Here is a 24,973-nt window from a genome sequence, read left to right as displayed (position 1 = left end):
CTATATAAATTCCAGGTGTCTGTCTTCTGGGATGTTATATTTAGCTTTGTGCTCCTCAAAGAGGTTGGATAATTCATTTAGGTATTTCTTATGGACTTGATCAACTTCTTCCTCAGAAGGTCTGTGCTTCCTCGTCACTGGAATTGGCTTCCCAACTGGAAAACAAGGGAAAGGGTTATGAGGAGCCAGTATCAGGTCCCTCTACACACTTTGCACATCTCAGAGCAGAGCTGGGATCCACCTCTCCAAGGATCTGGTGGCTGGATTCATACAAGCAGTCCTGTCCTGGGGTTTGGGAGGTAGTACAGCAAAGGAGGTAGAGAGATAGATGTTCAGATCCTGGTCACATCTCTCCTTGCCTCAGTTTCCCCATCTGCAAAGTTGGTTCATGCCAAAGACCCTCTGCATAGCTCTTTGAAGTAAAAAGTGTTGCAGTCCCTACAGCTGCACCTAACATCACAGTAGTGCTGGGATAAAGATAACATCATTCTAACATTTGGAATGGACTTTTCAAGCTCTTCCCACATATCCCTGAGAATGTGCTTTGAAAGTGGGGAAACTGAGGCATAGGGGGAGCCTCCAGGCAATCTAAAATACACTAGTGATTGTGGTGCTTCCATTTTGCTCAGATTAAAGCTTCTGTGAAGCATCTGATTTTTATGAGGCCCCAAGTACCCATGCACCTTTAGAAAATTGGGCTTTTTTCAAGGACAAATCTAGTTAATTATGTTCCCAGCACTAGAAACCCTTTTCCTTCTTCCAGAGCCACCAGCAACAGGACCAGCTGCCTGGGAAGTCCATGAGATACTTCTCTTGCTCTGGTCTCTCACTCAAATTATGTTTGTCAGGAGGGTTTCATCATCGAGTATCGAAGCTCCTCATCAGACTAATGAAGAGCCCTTGTGATAATGCACAGCTCATAAAACCATTGAGACAATCCAAACAGGTTGTAAAACAATTAGAAGTAATTGCTGGCTGTCAAACCTAATCAGTGGGATGAGCTCTGACCTTCTAAACAGCCTCTTTAATTAGACTAATTCACAGACTATCAGTCACACTGGTGGCCAAGCAGTAGGGTTGCTGAAACCAAGCAAAACTTTTCCAAAGCTAAAGACTTCCTTTAAAATTAAATGGCTTCCCTTGTTGATGTGCAAATAGGTTGGGGTTTGTGGCTTCATTTGCACTGGGTGCTGAGCAAACCTGCAAGCTGCTTAGGTTCTAGTCCTGTTTGTGAAACTGGCTCTAACCCACCCCTATTGCTACTACCCAGTTGTACTGTGGTTGGGGTTGGCTGCATCCCACAGAGGTGATGGGGTTTGCTCTGGGACTTTCCTCACACAACCCAGATGACCTGGGCTCTGTCATAAGTCCAAGCCAGAGTCCCAAACCAAAGTCCCAAACCAGAGTGACATATGAGCTGTTGGGGGATGCTCCTTTGCCAGCACATTTCTAGCCCACAGCAGCTCATGTTCTCTGGTACGATGCCCTGGCCCAGCAGAATGACACAACCCAGGGACTGTCCCTGGTTCTCCCTCTGTCCAGGCTGAAGGTGTCCAGCATTGTGCTGATGTGCCAAGGGAGGACTTACCCACGGTGTAGATGGGCTGTCGGTAAGGAAGCAGCCCAAAGCTGTACTGGAAGATGCCTCGCGCGTGGAAGAGGGGAAGGGAGATGCCCATGATCTGCTGGAGCCGGTGCTGGATCTTCCTCAGCCAGGAGCCCTTGGGATTTCTCACCTGCTCGAAAAGGTCATTCTCCCCAAAGGAAAAGACAGGGACCAGCGGGGTGCTGTGGGGTGCCAAACCAGGTGTAGAATGGTTAGGGTTGGAAGGGACCTTAAAGATCATCAAGTTTCCAATATAGGGGGCATGATTAGCAAAGCCTACCCCAAAACACCATCCCTCCCTTTTCCAAAACCATCAGGAACACCCTATTAAACAGCCACAGACCAGACCACCCCTCCCCAAGTGCCCCTTGGCCCCATTCCCTGCATCACCCATGCTGGATGGCTAAGCGGACAAATCCCTTCCTATTCTTCAGCAGCAAGGTGAAGGATCCTGGATGGGCATCCAGTGCCTCCTGAGCCCCACCAACGATGATGGTCAGCATGTTCCCGCCCTCTGGCTTCTGCAGTATGTAGGATGCACTCTCCTTGTCAGAGGCGACGAGTCCTGGAGAGCACAGAGGAAGAAAAAAATGAGCATCTGTAAAACCCACATGACTCTGCTTTGCTCTGGACCTTCCCCCCACCCCATTATCCAGCTCCATTTTCAGAGTTTTCCTATACTTTCCTACAGTCTCAGCCCAGCTCCCCTGAAAGGTGCTTGGTTTATGCACAGATCTGCTGTGTGACTAGACAATTATCCCTTCACTGCCTGTCCCAGAAGTGTAAAACAGGGGGGAAAGAAAATCATGAGGAAAGGAATAAACTGAGAGCTAGCTGCACTTAATGCCCCTGGGAAAATCTATCTCAGTTCATTGTCAGATGAAAACATGTCCAAACCTGAATCATTCCAGAGGCAGGGAAACATTTGCTTCTAAGTCCAAACACCCGTGAATTTCAGTGGATGCTGATAAAGTGGAATTTAATGTAGAATTTGGTCTGTGGTTGGTATTTACTTACAGAAATTATAAAACTAATTCAGAATTGACAAATCAGCATCCTTTTGAGGGTTTTTTTAAACAAATCCTGGTTTCAGGAGCTGAAATAATTTGCTAATTAAAACCTTTCTGTCAAATGGATTCAATTATCCTGAAAACAAGCTATGCATTGAGCTCCCATGTTACAGCGATCACACCTTCTTTCTCCTGACTCATAACTCTCTCTTATGTCACTGTTACGATTCCTTGCTGTCCATGTAAATACTTTTTCAGCAGCAGGAGCCAGAGTTTATGTTGAAAGCAGGGCGGCGAATGCCCTGGGGTGTCTCAGGCAGAGCTGGATACCTGTGTTTCCTCTATTCAGTCCTGCCCAAAACATGAGCCCATCCGTCTGGAGAAGCAGCCGTTCTCCAAGCCCACTGGTGAGAGATGGAGGTCTCCAAAAATCCCTCCAGATTCCCTTTCCCTTCTCCCTATTTAATTTTTACCTATTCTTTTTCATTTCTCCTTCCTCTCCTGCCACGTGGCTTTGCAACTGCGCGAGCTGCTATTTGCAGCCCCGCTCCCTGAATGCTGCTCCCCTGCAAGCAGCAGCAGCTCTGGGAAAATTGGTTTTCTCCTTCTTTCAGTGGCAGCCACAATTTCAAGCCTGAAGGTTATATGCATGGAAAGACATAAATTCAGGAGTCCCCTGTCCAGCTGGTCTCAGCAGTTCTGCTCTTGATCTGCTCTGCATTTGGCTCTTACACAGCATCTGGCATGGTGATGCCCTGAGCTCAGAGATGAACTATGAAGTTTAATGACAAATGTAAGAGCTAAGAGGCCATTCTTAACTTCAGAGGAGTTTGGGGTGCCATGTCCAGTAGCTGTGTCCATGCGTGGGAGCAGATTTGCCACAGATGGAGACAAATAGACCCTTGATTTCTCTTTCCAAGCTCCCTCCACCCCAGCATCTTCACTCTCTGCTCCCCTAAAAAAGCATCTAACTCATCCACCTATCCCACCACTTGCCCACGCTGCCAAGGGGCTTACCTCCACACATCAGGTAGTCCCTGAAGAAGGGGATGCGAAACCACAGGGAGAGCATCATCAGGTGAGAGGTGATACCTGGGAAGAGCTTGGAAAAGCCCGATGCATCTGTGCAGAAATTGATAAAGGCTCCTGCTGCCAGGACTCCGTGGGGATGAAAGCCCAGCAAGTAGTTCTGCCTAGGGTCCAGCTCTGCCGTCTTCACCAGCTGGACACAAGGATGGAGCCAAAACCAGGCCATGAGTTAGTGCTGGGGGGATGGAGTATTGGCTATGGAGAGCAGAGAGGGGATTCCAGGTGAGGGGTCCCTAGCACCCACCATGCCTTCTGTTGGGAAAGGTCAGCTGGAACAACTCAAATAATTTTTCACTGGGATGTGTTGTATTGTATTAATTTCCATCTCTTCCCACCCACTGGCCCAAAATGACATTTCCAGTGGCACAGTTCCTCATGTTGAATTGATGCTGTTGGGACTATATGTTTAAAATGTCCTCTGATGTACTTTCTATTATGACAAAAAAGCTAAAAAGTGAGAAAAGGGTGATTATGATCTCTCCCCACCCCGGCTCTGCCCTACAACCTACAACCAGAGCAACAAACAGAATCAGACCCTGAATTTTCGGAAGAGGTTCTTTACTTTAGGAAGAAATTCTTCATTCTGAGGGTGGTGAGTCACTGACACAGCTTGCCCAGACAGGTAGTGGAGGCCCCATCCCTAGAGACATTCAAGGAACCTCCAGAGCTCATCGGGTCCAACCCCCCTGTCAAAGCAGGGTCCCCAGGACAGGTCACACAGGTTGGCGTCCAGATGGGTCTGGAATATCTCCAGAGAAGGAGACTCCACACTCCCTGGGCAGCCTGTCCCAGGGCTCCGGCACCCTCACTGTGTAAAAGTTCTTCCACATATTGGTGTGGAACTTCCTATACTCTTAACTTGCAGCCATTGCTCCTTGTCCTGTCTCCACAGACCACTGAAAAGGGGCTGGCCATTTCCCCCTGCATCCCATACTTAAGATATTTATAAACATTAATAAGGTCCCCCCTTAGTCTGCTTTTCTCCAGGCTGAACAGCCCCAGGTCACTCAGCCTTTCCTCACAGGGGACATGCTCCAGGCCCTTAATCATCTTCATAGCCCTCCTCTGAACCAAGCCCTGTACGTTTTAGTTGCATCACCCCTCCAAGTGCCCCCATCCCATCTGCACTCGGGGAGCAGCTAATGGTGCATGTGTTTTCCTAGACGCAGCCAGAACCGTGTGTTAATCACAAGGGTGTCTTGTGTTTTGCTAGATCGTGGCTAATTTCCCATCTGTCCTAAGGCATTGTTGACTGTACACATGTGCCCATTCAAGCGCCTGCTCTTAATGAGAGGAATGGACAAACAAGAGTCCCACCACTGCCTGGGTGCAGAGGTGCCTAGGCAGGAAGAAGGGCAGATGGCTGAAATATTAAATGCCGTGGGCCCCTGCCATCATTTGCTTATTTTTGAGTAATCTCAGCTTGCATCAATGTTTCCTGCATTCAGCTTCAGCTTCCAAACAGCCTTTCACCTCTACGTGATTTATAAGTAGAGAGGGTGTGTTGGAAACCATCTGTGTGTGCATGGGGTGGCCAGGAGGGAGGTGACAGTAGGCTCAGCACCTAGTTGCACCCCAAGCTCAAACCACCCTCCCTGCTAATGAAGAGCCAAACTGAGGGTGTCACAGAATCACAGAATGGTCAGGGTTGGAAGAGACCTCTAGAGATCATCTCGTCCAGTTCCCCTATCAAGCAGGTTCGCCTAGGGCATGTCACACAGAAACCCATCCAGATGGGTTCGAATGTCTCCTGAGATGGAGACTTCACAACTGCTCTGGGCAGCCTGTCCTTGGGCTCTGTCACCCTCACAGTAAAGAAGTTCCTCCTCATGTGGAGATGGAATTTCCTATGTTCCAGTTTATGTTCATTGTCCCTTGTCCTATCACCACTGAAGAGATTGGCCCCATGTTCTTGACACCACCTGTGCTCAGGTATTTACACACATTGATCAGATCTCCCCTCACCCTTCTCCAGGCTGAACAGACCTCAGCCTTTCCTCATAGGAGAGGTGCTCCATTCCCTTAATCATGCTCATGGCCCTTCATTGGACTTTCTCCAATATTTCCCTCTCTCTCATGAATTAGGGAGCTCAGAACCACTGAACTGAACAAACTGCTTTAATGGAAAAGTTCACCTGTGCTAAGACACCTCACATCCTTAAAAACCCTCCCTAGGAGGTGTCCAGCTGCTGCCTTCGTGTTCATCCCAATGAAAGGGGAAGGAGGAGAGGAAAAAATTAAGGATAGGACCTGTCATGACAGGACAAGCAGTAATGATTTTAAACTAAAGGAGGGGAGATTCAAGTGAGATATAAAGAAGAATTTTTTTTAAGGAAGAATTTTTTTTACACTGAAGGTGGTGAAACACTGGCATAGGTTGCCCAGCGAGGTGGTAGATGCCCCATCCCTGGAAACATTTGAGATCCAGTTGGATGGGGCTCTGAGCAATTTGGGATAATGGAGGGTGTCCCTGCCCATGGCAGGGGTTTGGAACTAGATGATCTTTGAGGTCCCTTCCAACCCAAACCAGCCTGTGACTCTATGTAACCATTAAAGATTCAGATAATAAAATACCTATTTTATATAAAATTTCTGTGATTCTAAGAATAAAAAATGAGGGAGGAGAAGAGGAAGGTTATGTCCCCTTTCAGAATATTGGACACGACCAATCATCAATCTTTCCAGCTCTCTTTCTGTCTGATTGTATTTTCTCTTGATACTTTCCATTGATAACACCTTGTGATTAATTTTATTTGTTGTAATGCACACCTGTTTTCAGATGCTGCATTTTTCATCTCACTCTAGGTGTCCCTCACAGGGGGATGGACCAGATGACACCCACAGGTCCTTTCCAACCCCTATGAGCCTTGAATTCTGTAATTTTTGAATGCCTGCTCTTAGCCATGGGCAGCTAGAAGGTGAAGAGTGGTAGATAGGGTTAAGGTACTGCACTGGGACAGGCTGCCCAGAGAGGCTGTGGTGTCTCATTCTCTGGAGACATTCAAACCCCCCTGGACACACTCCTGTATGATTTAGTCTGGGTGATCCTGCTCTGGTAGGGAGGTTGGACTAGATGATCTTACAAGGTCCCTTCCAACTCCTAATGATCTAAGGTTTCTGCAAGAGCTGCCCCCTGCAATAGCACCGACCACTTCTGAGAAACTTAGTTGAACTTTTTGCCTCTTTCAGCTTTGTAAACTCAGCTCCTTCTAGGGCTGAGGAGAAGAGAGAAGGTCCCTATTCTGTGAAGGTCCCTATTCTGTGACTGTGTCTGCTCACATTTGGATGGTTTGGCCACAAGTAACAGAGAAAGCAAAAAGTTTATACAAAACTGAGAAGGAAATGTGGAGCAAGGAAGAGACTTGGGCAAAGTCTCCTATGCTATTATCGGTCAGGTCCCTGGACTCTAAACCACCTTTCTCCTTCTGGAAACTCTTTAATGCAGAAACTTGATCCTCCCCTCTGGATTGTTCCCACTGTTTGTTCACTCCCTCTGCTCCTCCTGCCAGAGGCGAATCTCTGTCCCAAAGGTTGTTCCCAAACTCCCAGGATAGTTAACCCCTGACACTGCACAGCACATGTCTCTCCAGTCCAGCCCCGATGTGCTTAAGGAGGCTGGGGTTGAGGTGCAGAGGGGTGGGACTCTCCTCCATCCTGCTTTGACCAGGTTTTTGTTTCCACACCCACCGGATGTCTTTCTGGGTGAGTTGAACCTTTAATGATTGCCAGAGGACTTTATGGGCCAGCCAAGCCGGTCTGTGCGTAAACACCTGAGACAAGTGCTTGATTCCAAGTTTGCCTGGTAAGACAAGAGCACTTTTTCATCTCAGATGTGTCCAAAGGATGCCAAGTTAGTGTGTAAGAATTATGGGCCAAAGGCACAGAGCTGCTATTAGCTCAGGGTTGAGATCTCCAAACTGAGCCATGGATTTGCTGGCTTCCCTGAGCTTCTCCTTGGTGTGCTTGGGATGCTGGCTTGTTTCTTGGCTGCTGACAGTGGTAATGACCCTTTGTCATTGTTATTAGGTGTTCTTCCAGATCACAGATCTGAGGTGAACTTGACCCTCTCAAAAAAGGAACTTAAATTTGTGTTTTGAAGGAGGAGACCTACTTCACTCTTCTCATTCATGGGGAAATGTCTTGATAGCTACATTTGTTCAGTCCTCACAGTGATTGCTCTGTAGCAGAACTCCCTCTTTACTCTGTCTACTCAAATGTGGGTCCAAGCCATGGCTGAAACCTTGCCTCAGCTTCCCCATCTCCCAAGAGACGTGGTGAGACCTGGTCTGTGCACTGCCAGCTGTGTTAGGGGAACACATTTCAGGAGCTCTGATAAGAGAGCATGTACCAGCAAAGATCTCAAGCAAGTTAATCCAAATTACTTTTAAACAGGATTAGTCAAACCATATTAAAATCCCAAGTAGATGCTCTTTGCTGGAATTAAAGTGGCCTTAATTTGGTATTTTTTGTTGGTTTTTAAAAATTAATTTTGGAGTGGAATTAAGCTAATGGGAGTTAGGCTGTCAAGTGACTGTATCAGCACAGGAGTTTGGCACTAGCTTAACAAGGTTGCTTTAATTCGCCCCTGGAGATGTAGCTGGGGTTTCCGGGTTGTCCCTTACAGACTGGTCTGTCCTGCCCAAAACTGTAGGAAGAGAGAGGATGCATGATTCTCCATGTAAGGGTGGTGTACTAATGCTTGAGGAAAGTAAAATTCTGAGTCCAGAGGGTTGGTCGTCTGGGTGCTCCAGCATGCCCTGGAGATGAAGTAAAACCCAGGCCCCTCACCAGCATTGTTTGCAGGGCAGGAGGGATTAAAAAGTCATTAAGTGAGGAATTAGATCAAGTTAAGTTGAGGTGAGTATGGGTCCTGCACCGTGCTTGCCATGCTGAGGGAAGGACACCGACGTGCCATAACATTGCATCCTAGGGGTTAGATGAACATGTGGTGGGAGACAGGGAGTAGCACACCATCACTCCTGCAGCCATCCACAGAGCAGAATATGATCAGGAAAGCTGGTCAGCAAGCTGGCCACACTTCTTAGGATGCAGCCCAGGATGGGGTTGGCCTTCTGGGCTGCGGATGCATATTGTTTACTCATATCCAGTTTCTCATCCATGAGTTCCCCCAAGTCCTTTTCCTTAGGGCTGCTCTCCAGCCCATCATCTCCTCACCTGTATAGATAACGGGAGTTGTCCTGACCCAGAGGCAGGACCCTGCACTTGGCTTTGTTGAACCTCCTGAGGTTCCCCTGGGCCCACTTCTCCAGCCTGTCCAGGTCCCTCTGGATGACATCCCATCCCTCTGGCACATTAGCCTCATCATTCAGCTTGGTGTCAGAAATTATATTTAATCAGAAATTATATTTAACTTCATGGGACATGACACAAAATCTGCAATGACAAATAACACCAGTCTTCTATGAAAAGAAAGAAAACATAGCTGGCATGGCTTGGTTCCCAGGAACTTGGGCTGTCCACGCTCTGGAGCACCTTGTACTTGCCCAGCACCTGAGCACACTCAAATAACCCCTGTCATGACTTATGCATTTACAAGAATGTATGAGCTCTGGGATGGAGCCATCCCAAATCACAGCTCCTAGGGGTCAACTAATTCCCCAGTAACTCATTTTACTTACACTAAAAAAAAAATCCTCTAACACCAGCAAGGTTGGGACTCTGCCAGTTGCTATAGATAATAAGGTCCAACTGACACTTGAATAACGCCAGGGCTAGTAATAAATGTTCTTTGGCTCTTCACAGGGGGAAGAAAGTGCAGTAAAGACCCTGGGGACCTTCTCCACACAGCAGACACTTTTCAGGCTGCCCTGAATAAAGCTGGTGGCTGCTGGGGTTGTTCTGAATGATGACAACACCCAGAGAAAACGTTTGTCTCCCTAAGACCTTAATTTTAGCTTCCTGCTGCTAGGTTTAACTCGTAACCCAGGTTGTGTGATCAAAGGGTGAAATGTCTTGTTTATGTCAAGCATCCAGACTGAATTTATAGTCAGCAAGAGAGAGTGATTCCTGTTTGAGGACTGTGGCAGATGTGGATGTTTCCAAGCTTATGCTTTCCACATCCATGAAGCACATCCATGGTGCTCCTCAGCTGATTTACCAAAGCACCTTGGCTGTATGAGGTAGGTTGGTGACAGCAGTCTTACAGAGGAAGGAGGGGATGAAGATGGGGAGAAGAACCAGTGATGGTGTGCACTTGCTTAGTCATGTGATAATTATTTTTTATTGTAATTCTGGCTGTATCCTTCAAAACAAAAATGCCATGTTGATAAATGGTGGGGAAGGGACTGTGCAAATGGAGATAAGGGTTTGGGCAAAGACCCAGCAGAGGCAGATTATTGGCTTCTTATTGAACATAGCATAGGCAGTGTAGAGTGCTGCACATTGGGATATAACAAACCCATGCAGCACTACGGGCTTGGGGGTGACTGGCTGGAGAGCTGTCAGGCAGAGAAGGACCTGGGGGTGTTGGTTGACTGCAGACTGACCATGAGCCAGCAGTGTGCCCAGGTGGCCAGGAAGGCCAATGGCATCCTGGCTTGTGTCAGAAATAGCGTGGCCAGTAGGTCTAGGGAAGTGATTGTGCCCCTGGACTGGGCATTGGTGAGGCTGCACCTCGAGTGCTGGGTCCAGTTCTGGGCTCCTCACCATAAGAAGGACATGGAGGTCCTGGAGCCAGTCCAGAGAAGGGCAACCAGGCTGGGGAAGGGGCTGCAGGGCAAATCATATGAGGAGCGGCTGAGGGAGCCGGGGGTGTTCAGCCTGGAGAAGAGGAGGCTGAGGGGAGACTTTCTCACCACCTACAACTACCTGAAAGGAGATTGTAGAGAGATGGGTGATAGTCTCTTCAGCCAGGTGACAGGAGATGGGACAAGGGGAAATGGCCTCAAGCTATGCCAGGGCAGGTTTACATTAGAAAAAAATTTTTTACTGAAAGAGTTGTGAGGGCCTGGAACAGGCTGTCCAGGGAGGAGGGGCTGAGTCACCTTCCCGGGATGTGTTTAACAGATGGGTAGATGAGGTACTTAGGGATATGGTTTAGCATAGGATGGGAATGGCTGGACTTGATGATCTTAAAAGGTCTTTTCCAACCTTGTGATTCTGTGATTCAGAGCAGTCTAAGGTATCCAAAATCTCTCTAGAAGCAACATCAACCCACAGCAGGCATCACTGGGTATCTATTAAACTGCAGCCTGCTCCAAACAGATTCATTTTGTAACTTCTGGTATATTTTCCCCACTTTTAAGAGCCAGCAGAGCACAGCCATGTCATGCAGGCCTATGAGGGCCACAACAGGGTTAAAATACAGGTGGGTGTCACAGAAATAAATTTCCTGGGACATGGACAGGACACCACCTTGGGCTTTCAGTGCTTTTTTCCCCTCCTTCCCCTTTTAAAGCCACCCAAACACATTCCAGTTCCTGCCTGACCCTGTACATCCCAAACCCCTAAATAAAATACACCAGCTCCAAGGGGATAACAGAAACCACTCACCAAAGTGGTCCTTGTGCAAGGATGGTATCGGCAGAGGGTGCTCCTTGCACACACTACAGAGGAACAGCTCGGAGCCCACAAGCTCCTGAGTGCCAGACACTCCTCCAGCAAAAATGCAAATTCATGCTGCCTGCATCCCCAGAAAACAGATGTTCATCCCAAATTGTTTCCTTCCTCGGCTTCAGAAATGCTCAGGGATCCTTTAAAGGCAACATTTAAAGCCAGTTCCTAAAATAAAAGAGCAGGCAGCTCTTCCTGTCTCCAAACACTGACGCTTGGCCATGCTGAGGTTGCTGCAGGGATCTGGGAGGATTAGGAGGCACATTTAATCTTCCCAGAATGCCTAATCCTCTAGGACTAAATGAACTCAATCTACACACAAATACGTCCCAGGGTGCTGTCTCCCGAAATTCCACTCCCCTTGTGCCCCTCTTCTGTCTGGAGCTCTGGGCAAGTGCGAGGTGTATGGGAGCATCCAGCCCTGCATGTTCACACTAAGAGCTCAGCTTAGTTCATCATGAGAGCAGTGTTTACAGGATGGTTAAAGCAGTATTTGCCTTGCTTCACTTCCACTCTGCTAGGAACAAACCAGCTTGTGCTCTGTGGTATGAAATGAAATGCCTTCCATGCAAGGAAGCAAGCACATTTGGGGATTTTATGTGGGAAAAAAAAATCTGGGAGATGGGGTAATGTCATAGAAATCACAGAGTGCTTTGGGTTGGAAGGTAGCTCAAAGATCATCTAGTTCCAACCCCCTGCCATGGGCAGGGACACCCTCCAATAGATCAGGTTGCCCAAATCCCCATCCAACCTGGCCTTGAACACCTACAGTGATGGGGCTTCCACAGCCTCTCTGGGCACCCTGTTCTATGTAATAGGGTGTAAAACCAGGAGTGTCATGGGTAGATGGGACAGGATTGACATGGGTTAACTAGGGAGTTTCCAGTGAAATGAACTGGGAGCAGGGAAGTCTTCACGCTGGTGTGGTTCATCTGGGGAACTCCTTGCTGTGGGACACTGTGATGCCAAGCATTTTCCCATGCTCTTGCAGTGACAAACAGAAGCAGGTACATCCACCAAGTGCTGTCAAATCCTATATTCCTGCTTGCTGAGTCCTTGAGTGAACAGAGAGTGGAAGACTATTTTTGGGAAATAATATTATCTACTTTTTTATTATAATACCCTTTTTACTATAATTCTGTTTTCCACTGTCCTTTTGAGAGACATCTCCCAGACCCCTGTCTCCACCAAAGCCTTTACTCAGTGAGCTGCAATCAAAACCAGTAGACATGCTCCCTCTACTGGTCCTACTGGTCTTCCTGCCAGGTCCTTCCTGCCTGACAGTGGGTGCCTAGGGAGGGAGGCACAGATGGACAGTGTGGTGGTGTACAGGAGCAGGTGCCTGTGTCCCTACAAAGGCACAGAAGAGGTGTCACTGGCTTTAGCTGGCAGTTATGTTTTAGCAGAGAGGTTGGTCTGACATTGCCCAGGTGGCAGCTCATGGCCACAAGTAATTTACAGAATGTATATTGCATGTAATTATTGCAGCCACATAAATAGCTCATAGTGATTCTAGAATTTTCTAAGACAACCTTGAGAATAGTTTATTTGGAACCCACTTGGTGTTTCCTATTAAACATCATAAAACATTACCTGTCCCTTCTGGGATAAGTGTTCCTGGGACGTATTCCCATTCCTCCCCAAAATACTGTCATCTACCTTCTGGGGGCCTTGATTTGAATCTCATACAAAAGCCCTTAAATCACAAGTTAATCTCTGAGATCAGAGATCAAATAACTCACTGCAGGTCCTCAGCATCACTTTGTGCCATATCTTTGAGCAAAGAAAATCAATGGTGGTAGGATGCATGCAAAGTAGGCTTACTCTAATGGACAGGACAAGAGGAAATGGTTTTAACTTGTGCCAAGGGAGGTTTAAGTTGAATATTAACTTCTTCACTGAAAGGGTTGTCAAACACTGGACCAGACTGCCCAGGGAAGTGATGGAGTCCCCATCCCTGGAGGTATTTAAAAGATGTGTAGACATGGTGCTTAAGGACAGGGTCTAGTGTTTGGACTTGATAGTGCTTGATTAATGGTTGGACTTGATGATCTTAAGGGTCTTTTCCAACCAAAACTATTCTGTGATGCTATGATGACCTTACAGAAAGACAACTTGGAGTTTTCCCAGATGGGACATGGGAAGTTTGGCTACCATATACCAGCTTCCAGCACAGACCTAAGTGGCTTTACTTGAATTGTCCAAGTCAACTCCAGAAGGACATGGACCTGTCAGAGAGCATCCAGAGGAGGCCACAAAAAGTATCAAAGGGCTGGAGCACCTATCCTATGAAGACAGGCTGAGAGAGTTGGGCTTGTTCAGCTTGGAGAAGAGAAGGCTCCAGGAGGACCTTATGGCAGCCTTCCAGTACCTGAAAGTTGCCTGGAGGAAAGCAGGGGAAGAACTGTTCCTGAGGGCATGGAGTGATAGGACGAGGGGTAATGGTTTTGATGGTTTTAAACTGGAAAAGGGGAGGTTTAGGTTTAATATTAGGAAAAAATTCTTCAATATGAGGGAGGAAAGACACTGGCACAGGTTGTCTAGAGAGGTAGTTGAGGCCCCATCCCTGGAGACATTCAAGGTCAGGCTTGATGGGGCTCTGAGCGACCTGCTCTAGTGAAGATGTCCCTGCTTACTGTAGGGGGTTGGACTAGATGGCCTTTAAAGGTCCCTTCCAACCCAATACATTCTATGATTCTATGATGTGAAAACATAAGAAATGTTTTGGACATCACAATTTTAGAGGCAGATATGCCCATCTGCGTTGTTATAACACAAATATGCATAAAACCCACTCAGAAACGGTGGAAGAGATCCAGACAGAGCTCCTTATCTCATTTTTTCCCATCTCTGACTTCTGCCCTAAATTAATCTCCTTCTGCATCAATCTTGCAGCCTGTACTCCAGGATCTTGAAAATTTTGTGTGTGTTTCACTGGGGAAGTGTGGTTATTTGCTAACTGACAAGCTGAAGAAGTCTTGTGTCTTACTGTTGAAGTGCAGAACCACATTTCAAAACAGCTGGCCCTTACTTCAGTTTGAGCTGAAAACCTGATGGGTCACCTTGGGCGTGTCATCTATGGTCTTCTCTCCCACTCATCCTTATCCCAGCCTTTACTCTATGCAGGATGGATTCTCAGCCTGGGCTCTTTATTTTCCTTTGGGCTGTTGAGTTCTTTAGCTGTTTGGGCTCCCCACTTCATTTTACCCTGATTGTAGCTCCAGGCTGTCTCTAGCCACAGGGTACAGCTGCCCACATCCCATCTGAGTTCCCTCAACAGACAATGTTCCAGCAAATGAATTATCTTACAAATTTCCATAGCTTGGTCTACCCTAGCAACTCAGTCTCTTGAAGGGCCCATGAGCTCTTCTGCTGCATTGCTCAGATTTGTCCTGACTTGTGATAGCTCTGAGGCAGGACTTCATGCTGGTCCATGAGTTCATTCCATGCCATGGGGACACCAGATAAAGAGTAAGGGCAAAGGCCTGCCACGTGCATTAAAATAAATCTGGAAATGTCACAGAAATCCCTTTCAGTGGATCAGCAACTCTGTGAGACGCCCAGTGCCCACCCAGCTTTATCCCTCCAGCCTCTTCCCCAGCAGAAGGGGATGCTGACCTTGCAGGGTACTAAGACCTCTTGGGATTCTGATCTTGTGTCTACTGGGTAAATGCTGAGCAACCTAAAGAGCAGGAGTGTCACAATATACACATGGGAAACAGGCAAGGAGAGATTTCTCTAGCTGTTTGAATGCAGCAAGGTTAAAGGGGTACGTCAATGCAGATTGTTAAAGGATGTGGTCATATTTTTTGGGGTATGATGCATTAGTTGGGAAGCTATGAAGACAATCCTTCAACGCTGACCCCCAAGCACCCCAGCCCCAGACTGTCCTCCAAACACCAAAGATGGAGTTGGTTCCTAAACGTCCTAAGAGCAGATGGGATCGATGACACTTACCGTGATGGGGAAATAGTCCCTCATGTACTGCCAGACGACGTTCTTCTGGAGGCAAGGGATTCGTCTCCCACCTTTTCTGGGCTTTTCCCTGTCTATGAACCACCATGCAGCGTAGAGGGCACTGATCAGCCAAAAACGGGTGAAGAGGAGGGCGATGAAGGCAGCTATGCAGCACGGTGCTAAGAGAAAAGCCAGGTGGTGAGTTGACAGTTGGGTTAGGTGGACTCTGGGAGAAGAAAGATTCACTTGAATGGACTCTGTCTCTTTGGACCTGGGATGGAGCCCAAGCCTTCACTCGGCTTGTGGCTGAATTTATTAGTGTGAAGGCACCTTTGATGTAAAGAGGTGGTTTCTTCCTATCTGCCCTGTGAACCTGAAGCCAAGCATCATCCTTCCAGCAACCGCCTATTTCTCCAAAGGCTACCACGTTCCCCTCTTCTCGCAAGGGTGATGGACCTCACTGCATTCAGAGGGTCGTCATGGATCAGATCTCTATCCCTTTGCTGTCTGGCTTTTCTCTGCAGTCCTCTCCAAAAATAATTCCCATGTTTTACCCCAAAACTCCTGTCAATACTCCCCCATGACACCTGGCATTTGCAGCAGGAGCAAAGTGGGACACTACACACTGTCTGTACAGTCCCCAATAGCTTTGTCCTGAGCTAGCAATTCCCCGTTTTGTGTCTTGGATTTTAAAATTTCTATCTTCCCATACATAATATTTTACCTTTATTTTTTTTTCCTTATTGATTTTGGACCATTTCCTCACTCCTCAGATTCCCTCTCAGCTTTAATCCTGTCCTCTAGAGGATTTTCAGTCCTTTCCACTCCACATCATCACAGATTTTATAAGAATGCTCTATTTCATTCACTAAGAGTTTAATGACTTGGGTTTTCCTGAGTCATTAAAGACTTTTCTGAGTTGCTTCCAGTCAGTACTTGGCTTTGCCCTCTATCTCCCACCTCCCTCGTGCCCCGTGTTTTGACATGGGAACTAAAGAAGGAAAGTCTGTGTGTAAACAAACATGACTTGCTTCATCAGATCCTACCCAAACCCAACACTGTCTACACAGAGGCTGGGAAGTGCTGATGGCCACCAAGCTGCCACCTGCTAAAGCAGATGCCCTAAAAAGTGCCTGGAAAGATCTGTGTCATCTCCATCTGTCCCACAGGAAGCCTTGGTGTTGTCTGGGGAGAGGGAGATTGAGCTAAAAAAACGCCATTCATCGAAGCCCTTTGTGTTCCCCAAATCATGGGCTACATCATATGTCATGGGTTATTTGTTTTGCTCTTTTCTGGGTCTTCATCACAGATCCAACACCCGGGGCTGACCAAGGCTGAGCCCATCAGCAATGGTCACAGCACCTCTGGGAATCACAGCGAGGAGGAAAAACCACAAGCAGCCGCTTTGGCCACAAGAGAAGGGAGTGAGAAGACCCACACTGCAGTAGGTTTTCTGGGGGGCTTGTGGCCCTGTGGGGGAACAGGCTGGAGCAGTCTGGGCCTGAGGGACTGAGAGACATTCTGTGATTTATGACTGCACCCATAGCAGTGACCCACACTGGGGCAGCTGGGGAAGAGCTGAAGCCCCACGGGAGATGACTCACATTGGAGAAGTTCGTGGAGGACTGTCTGCTGTGGGTGGGATCCCACAATGCAGCAGGGGAAGGGGGTGAGGAATGCCCCTCACTCTGGCTAAGAAGGAAAACAGCTTGTGAGGAACTGACCAAAACCCCCATTCCCCAGTCCCTGCCCCTCCCTGTGCCACAATGGGGGGAAGAAGGGAGCGAAATCCTGGCTAAAGCTCAGTCTGCTGAGAAGGGAGAGGTGGGGGGAGGTGCTTTAAGATCTGGCCACACTTCTCATCAACTGACTCTGGTGTCACTGGGGGTGCAGGGCAGTGCCATCAATTAGAGAGTTTTCTGTCTTTTATTCCCTGTTGAGTCTGTTCTGCCTGTGATGCCGATTGTGGAATGATCTCTCCCTGTCCTTATCTTCACTCCTGAGCCCCTCAATATCTATTTTCTCCCCTGTCCAGCTGAGGAGGGGAGTGGTAGAGTTACTTTGGTAGGCATTTGGCCTCCAGCCAGGGTCAAACCACCACAAAATGCCACAGACATGTCTTGAGGAACTCTTGAGGAAAACAGTACACAGGATGAAACAAAGCTCCAGGGTCCATACGACACATAAACACTACCTGAGGAACAATGCAGAGGTTGCAATTTCACCGCACCTAGGAGCCAGATCATCATGCCTGCTGTGAAACTCTGCAATGCCCAACGCTCTTTATCATACTGTGCAAAGCTCAAAGTACATTCTGCAAAATGAAGGAGTTGTTCTTGTCCAAATCCATGCACTTATCATCCAAGTCAGGCTTTATCTTACAATTATATAATTATTAATTCCTCCCTCAATTCATTTGCAGTTCAACTTTTGTCTTTGCAGGGCAGAATTTGCACACAGTGACCTTGACTCAATCTTAATTTCTTTTTTTTTTGTACTTGTAAAATCTTGGAGTGTTCTAATTGCTGTGGAAAGGAGCTCATCCCTCTCCCAGAATGGACCCGCACTCTGGAAGTTGCAGTGGCTGGGACCAAAGAGACAGGAAGGTTCCAGAAAGTACAGTTACATCCTATTGTCCACATCCAAAGCAACCCCAGCCTTAGGCAGGCACATGGGTATTCGTGGGCTGTATTTTGGTGAGAAAGGGGTATTGTGTCCTGCTGCCTGGTGTGTTAGGGGCAGTCATCATAGCTGCTTCAATCAAGGGGGATTGCTGTCGCCCTTTCAACTTTCTTGAAGATGTCTTTGTGTCATGTCCTTGAGCTCTTTAATGCAAACATTGCAGCAGCAGTGCAATCCCATCAGTTAGACACCGAGACTTTTTGGACCACCAGTGGCAAGATGTTTGCCATAGGACTTCACTGCTGCTTCCTGAAAGCCATGTCAGGTGTCCAGGCTGGGCCTACTCAGCCCCACCACCCAGGACATCATGCTCTTCAGCGTGGCTCCAGGGACCCCTCACCGGTACTGATCTGGCTTCTTTTAGAATAGTAACTCTTCATATCCTAGAGTGTCCTTCTCCAAGCCACTGAAAAGTAATGTCCCACCCAAGAAAGGGCCAAATCATGTACCCACTTGAGTTAAGGGGTGCACACTGGGAGCAGAGATCTATTTCTATTCCTGCAAATCCCAGTTCTTTCTTGACTCCACGCTGGAGGGAAATGGGTCGTCTGCCAGGGGCAGAGCAGCAAGGACAATCTAAAGCCACCTCCTTGCCTCTTCTGCTTCTTTTCAGCAGGACAGGGGAGAAGGGATAGGTGCCAAGCAGGAATACTTCCTTTTTGGTTGGCTGTTCCCCATAATCCTTTCCTTCTTCCCTTTAGGGGAATCCCAAGAGGAAAATGAGGAATGTCAAAGGTTTTTTGCCTGTCTTTCTCTGGACTGGGGACCACTTCAGAGCTGCCCAGATGAGAGCCATATTTCCCTCAGCATCTGCTTTCTTACAAACAACTGTCATTTTCTGGGCTACTAGCCAGGCAAACACTTTAAGGGATATCACAGACATGGCATTCGGCTCTAGGCCAGGGAACCTCAGCAGATATCTCCCTTCTGGGGGCCAGCTCCAGCCTATTTACAATCCACTGTGTCCACAGAGCAACCTGCGAAGGGCTGTCAGGTCTCAGAAATGCTGCTGGAAGAGATGGCAGTCTGCAGCATGATGGGGAATGGGGGGACATTTGCAAGTCCCCGGTTCATGAGAAAACTATCTTTGATCCCCATAAGCTTCCAGGGCTCTGCAAAGCCAGACAACCTCTTCAGCTCAGAGACTGGTTTGGTTTGGAAGACACCTTAAAGACCATCAAGTTCCCAACCCCAGCAAGCACTCTGGTGAGGATGTTGACCACAGGTGCACAAAGGGCAATGAGATGTGATTTCAACATGGCTCATATCATCACTACAATATCATCCTCCCACCTTTCTGCACCCGAAATTCCCTCCATTCCCAGCCTGAGGCTGCAGTCTCTCAAGCCATGGTTGTACACTCAGGAGGAACAGAGGGTTTGAGGGTACAGTTGCAAACAGATGTGATACTCATCTCCTCCCTCTGCATGTCTGGATTCTTGGGAGGTAGCACATATGCACATGATAAATTAAACCAGCCTAAGACCTTACTCAGGACCTTTCAAGGCAAACATCACCATGGGCTGCAAGAGGAGGTCTAAGGGCACCATGCATGCCTTTGCAGTCACATCTGTTCAGTTATCTCCTGTCCAGGTGACAGGAGATAGGACAAAGGGAAATGGCTTCAAGCTGCACCAGGGCAGGGTCAGCTCAGATGTGAGGAAAAAGTTCTTCCCTGAAAGAGCTGTGGGGCTGTGGAACAGGCTGCCCAGGGAGGGGGCTGAGTCTCCACCCCTGGATGTGTTTAATAGATGGGGAGATGAGGTACTGAGAGATCTGGGTCAGCACAGGACAGGAATGGTTGGACTCAGTGATCTTAAATGTCTTTTCCAACCTTGTAATTCTCTGTCCTGAGAATGGCCAGGGCCTTCTAAGCTGGGCTGAGAGTAGCTGCTGCACGGTGTACTCTGCCCCTTCAAACTAAAAACAAAACCAAAGCACCCTTCACAGGAAAGCAAGCTCCGTACAGACCCTGTGTTACACTTCCTGTTCAGGGCACATGCTGGGAGGTTTGTTTGCAGTTGTCTCTGCTGAGGTATGGCTCTGGGTGAATCAGCCCTGGACTTCAGGGCCACCAAGATGATGAAGGGAGTGGAACCCCTTCCTTATGAGGAGAGGCTGAGGGAGCTGGGCCTCTTTAGCTTGGAGAAGAGGAGACTGAGGGGTGACCTCATCAATGCCTATCAATATGTAAAGGGTGAGAGTCAGGAGGCTGGAGCCAGGCTCTTCTCAGGGATGGCAGCAACAGGACAAGGGGCAGTGGGTGCAGCTGGAGCAGAGCAAGTTCCATGGGAATGTCAGGAGGAACTTTTTCCCTGTGAAGGTGATGGAGCCCTGGGCCAGGCTGCCCAGAAAGGCTGGGGAGTCTCCTTCTCTGGAGACATTCAAACCTCACCTGGATGCATTCTTGTGTGATTTAGTCTGGGTGATCCTGCTCTGTCAGGGGGATTGGACTAGATGATGTTTTGAGGTCCCTTCCAACTCCTAACATTCTGTGATTCAGAGCCAACAAGATCTGCATCCAGCAGTTAACCAGGGGTGCTCCTGGAGCAGTTCTTCATGATCCAGGACCCAGCACCACAAATCTCTGTGGCCATACAGGAGTCATCAAAGAGAAGACACATCCATGTGGATGTGACATCTTGCTTCAGTCCCCTCACAAGCCAAATGGTTTCCTGGGCTGGACACCCTTGAAAAAGGTCAAAGCAAAAATGAAGTGTTGGTGACTACCTTGTGTCAAAGTAGCTTTGTTGCAAGCTGCAGGTCCCTCCCTGGATGAAAACTTGGGTTTATCACAGACAGCACACACGTACATGCCATGGGCTCCAAGTGAGACATGGGTAAGAAGCACATGGAGGGCTTTTCTGCTCAAGTCAAAACAGGGACCATGCCACATCGAGTGCTGCTGGGCCCAACATAGCTGCAAAACCAGAATTTTCTCATTCATCCCTAAAGGAAAATCAGCAAGGCTTGGAAAGAGCCTTTTTGATTCATAGCTGCCCCACCATGAGTCAGATTCATACCAGAGCTGTCAGGAGGGTTTTCAAGATGCACGTTGCTGAGATCCCCAGTGCTAGCTGAGGATCCCTGGCAGTGACAGCCCGCACAGATCCTGTCCCTCTCTGCACAGCCAAGCCTGGCCAGGCTGTCCTAGGCTGTGGACTGCACCCCACTGTCAAGGGGACCAGACTCCAGCTGGCACCGCGTGCCCTTTGAGCCAACCCTGCTGATTGAAAGGGTTCAAAGGCTGGGTGTTGTACGCTGGATCTGTGGAGGTGACATGCACAGATCTCCTGCCCCTGCACAGGGTTTGTTTGCATGACCCTATGCTAATGCTTCTGTATGGTGTGTGTGGATGGATTCCTGTGCCCAAGTCCATGGAGACTGGGAATCAGAGAAGCAGTGGGAAGAAGTGCAGCAGGTTTGGGTACCATCTTGCTGGGTTTGGTGCCCTGCAGAAGCCTGGCTCCACTGCATTAGGCTCTGGTCAGTACTGGGAGCCTGCAGTGGGGAGGCAACAGGGTCCCCACTCCATGCCCTGCATCCCACCCTTGCACCATGAGTTCTCCTTTCAGCAGCTCTCAGCATCCAAAGCAAATGGCATCTTTGCACTCAGTGCTTTTGCTGGGACCATCCTCGAGAAAACCAGCAGCGTGGACAGAGCCTGTCCCTGGAGAGACACGCTGCAGCAGAGCTCCCTGCCAGCACCGGGGTCAGGCTGCTGCAGCAGAGCTCCCTGCCAGCACCGGGGTCGAGCTGCTGCACTCATCCAGTGCCCCGTGGAGAATGAATGAGCCCCTTGCCCCCGTGATCGGCTTCTCGGGAGATGCATTTGCACAACCATAGCAACAGCTGCCTGCAACCAGTGCTGCCCAGTGAGCAGCAGCTGCTGATCTCCAGCCAAAGGGCTGTGCAAATGTCTGGCAGCAGCTGACCGGGTGTTTTCGAGAGCCCTTTTGAGGCAGCAGAAGCACAAGCCTGTCTCAGAGAGAAAAGACCAGTCGGTGGTGAAATCCTGCCTGCAGAAGGTCTGATTTCTGTGCCTGAGGGTTATAACTGAGTGTGGTGTGGGGTATCTGGCAGCTCATGGGATGGAATTAAGGGCATCCCTTAGTATCAAGCTTTTGCAATTGTTAAATTGAGAAGTCTTGGGGGGGGGGAAAGCTCCAGGCTTAAAGAAAGTTTGTAAAATGAATCAAACCAACCAGGTTCATTCCACAGGGTTTGATTATCATCTTTCCAATGCCTCTCAGAATATTTCTTAACTGCTTTGGGTTTCAGAAGGTATCACATCAGCTTGAACCTGATACCAAGAGGAAAACCTGCAGCAGAAGATGTTTAGCTGGAAAACACAGTTGAAGCTCCTTCCTTAAGTCACAACTGTGTACATGCTAGGCATGGGGATGTGCTGTGGGATTATGCCCCATCTCTGAAGGTGCTCAGGCCCAGGTTGGATGGGGCCCTGGGCAACCTCGTGTAGATCCAGGCCTGGAGGTTGGTGTCCCTGCCTGTGGCAGGGGGTTGGAACTGTGTGATCCTTGGGGTCCCTTCCAACCCAGACCATCCTATGATTCTATGATTCTGTGTGTTGGTATATCCCTTTCAAACATCACAGCCCCATTCCAACCAGGCACCATGGAAGGAAATCCAGGTTATGGGGCAGAGAGGAGTTACAGAGCACCCCAAAATCTCTCTGTCTGGCCAGCTGGGTCCACATCTGCATGGCTCTTCCCAGCTGTGCTCCCCCATGTGCTGCTGACAACACCCATGACTCCCCCTGCAAGGTAGTCTCCGATGTGCAGGGGAAGGTTGATCACAGCTGGGATCTCTTCTGCATTAGAAGCACCCCCGGGTTTATAATGCAAGTGCAGGGTGACACCAAGTGCCCTAGGCTCTGCCATGACATAACAGTGCTTTGTGACAGCTCGGCTGGCCATGCCACCGCTGCCACACTGGGATTTCCTCTCCATCTGGGGGGAGATGTCCTCCAGCTTGTCCCAGAGCAGCCCAAGGGTGCACACTGGTTACACCTCTCCAAAGCAACTCAGCAGAGCCCATTTGCTCATCCAGAAAGTGAACAGCATTGTCCATGTTGCTAATTCGCCTCCAGTAAAGGGCAGCCTCACCCATCCTGTCTACCAGCAATGGTCCCTGGCCTCTGACATTGTCCAAAATGTGCCATTGGGAAGATTGTTACTACACACAGGGTCAAACTTTTGCCAAGAAGCATGCAAACAACTGCACCACCTGAACCAGTATGGCCCAGTGCTCCAGTCTGTCAGATACTGGTGCAGAGGTGGCCATTCACCCCCATGTTTGTAGCAGAGTTTGGACAGAGCATTCTCAGAAACTTGAAGAGGCTGTGAAGCATAACCCATCCTTTCTTTGCAGATACTGTTTTGGAAATTCTTGTGTGCCAGGACCCACATATACACAAAGATCTGCTGCCTCTGCTTATTGGGGCTAGTCCACAACATCCTGCCACAATAAAGCAGAAGCTTTACACAGATCCCATCTCAGATTAAGAATTGGAATGGCAATGGAAACTCTGGCATGTCATTTTCCAGCTTGGCTCCTGATGAGCTGTAAGTCACCTCAGTTTGCACCCTCTGATATCCTGCCTCTGGCTCTCCCATCTCTTTCTTTACCTGTTCATCCTCTCCTCTCCTCTCCTCTCCTCTCCTCTCCTCTCCTCTCCTCTCCTCTCCTCTCCTCTCCTCTCCTCTCCTCTCCTCTCCTCTCCTCTCCTCTCCTCTCCTCTCCTCTCCTCTCCTCTCCTCTCCTCTCCTCCTCTCCTCTCCTCTCCTCTCCTCTCCTCTCCTCTCCTCTCCTCTCCTCTCCTCTCCTCTCCTCTCCTCTCCTCTCCTCTCCTCTCCTCTCCTCTCCTCTCCTCTCCTCTCCTCTCCCTCTCCTCTCCTCTCCTCTCCTGTTGTATCCCATCCCATCCCAAACCACACATCCTTCATTCCCATCAGCACCTGATACCCTCCAGCATCCTGACTGTCAGGATCCCAGTTCTTTAATGTGTCTCTTCCTCAACCTCTTGGGTTTTTCTGGAAAAAAAATTCTCTTTTTGGGGTGTGCAGGGGCACCTGTATAAAGTGAAACGCCTGTTCCCAGGGTTGCAAAGCCATTGCCTGTGCTCTTCCCATTGTACCATCCCTCCCCCAGGCACAGGGAAGACATTTCTCAGAGCTAACACTGAGCAGGGCAGAACCTTAGACCAGGAAAACACTACACCTAAAGAGCAGGAGAGATTGAAAAAAGGTTTAGCAGGCATGCCCAAGCACAGACACACAGACCTGCACTTCCAGAGGGCCACCGTGCTCAGATGAGAAGGTGATGAGAAGAAAAAACACAAAAAAAAAAAACAAAAAAGGGGGGGAAAAACCCACAAACCACAACAAAACTGCTTTAGTGAGACACAGCCTCCCACACTGCTCTTCATACAGTGAGACAGAGACATGGGAATGCAGAGTCTGCAGCCATTGCTTGTTCTAACACAGTCTGGGATTCACTGTAGGTTCCCAGGACAAGCCTTTAATGCCACTTCCCATGGGTCCCAGGTCTTCCCTGGGGTCAAGGAGGGAAGGAATTGGAACAAAAGCTGCTCTGGCTTCTCAGGGAGGGTAAAGGAGATGTGTCTTACCAAGACCTAGGAAGCTGAAGACCCATTGAACCACTGATGCCGTCTGAAGCCTTCTCTGCATGGGCACACAGAGGGGAGCAAACTCAACCTTCATCTTGGGCTCTGCACACACGTCTGGAAAGGAGAAGGAAGCTCCACAAGTGGCAAATGCAAAGTGCAAAGTCGCACGTCAGTATTTACCCAGCCTTACGGTATAGAAGGTTGTGCAATATACAGTGGCCGTGGCGACTACCTGCAGCCACCCTCCCATGTAGGGAGCAGAGGAACGCTGCCAGGAGTTGTTGGTGACTTTATGCCGTGACTCACCACGTGGTTAGACATTGAGAATTTCAGTGTTATCCCAGAACCTGAGAAGTTCTGCCTTCAAGTGCCTGTCTCTTCCCCATATTGTAATGTTTGGATGTGGAC

The 24,973-nt window shown here is 48.7% G+C and overlaps 1 protein-coding gene across 1 annotated transcript; it reads right to left on the bottom strand.

Annotated features, from left to right (window-relative positions):
- MOGAT2 (monoacylglycerol O-acyltransferase 2) lies at positions 1–24,659 on the bottom strand (the record flags this gene model as incomplete). The annotated part of the gene is made up of 6 exons (XM_084274449.1): positions 1–155; positions 1,589–1,788; positions 1,997–2,171; positions 3,634–3,838; positions 15,235–15,413; positions 24,566–24,659. 6 exons carry the CDS (start codon positions 24,657–24,659, stop codon positions 1–3), a joined length of 1,008 nt encoding a protein of 335 aa, XP_084130575.1.
- Positions 24,660–24,973: the final 314 nt, after the last annotated feature.

The sequence above is a fragment of the Gallinula chloropus genome (genome assembly GCF_964237585.1).
Source record: "Gallinula chloropus genome assembly, chromosome: 1".
Taxonomy (NCBI): Eukaryota; Metazoa; Chordata; class Aves; order Gruiformes; family Rallidae; genus Gallinula; species Gallinula chloropus.
This window is presented reverse-complemented; position numbering and strand designations above follow the sequence as displayed.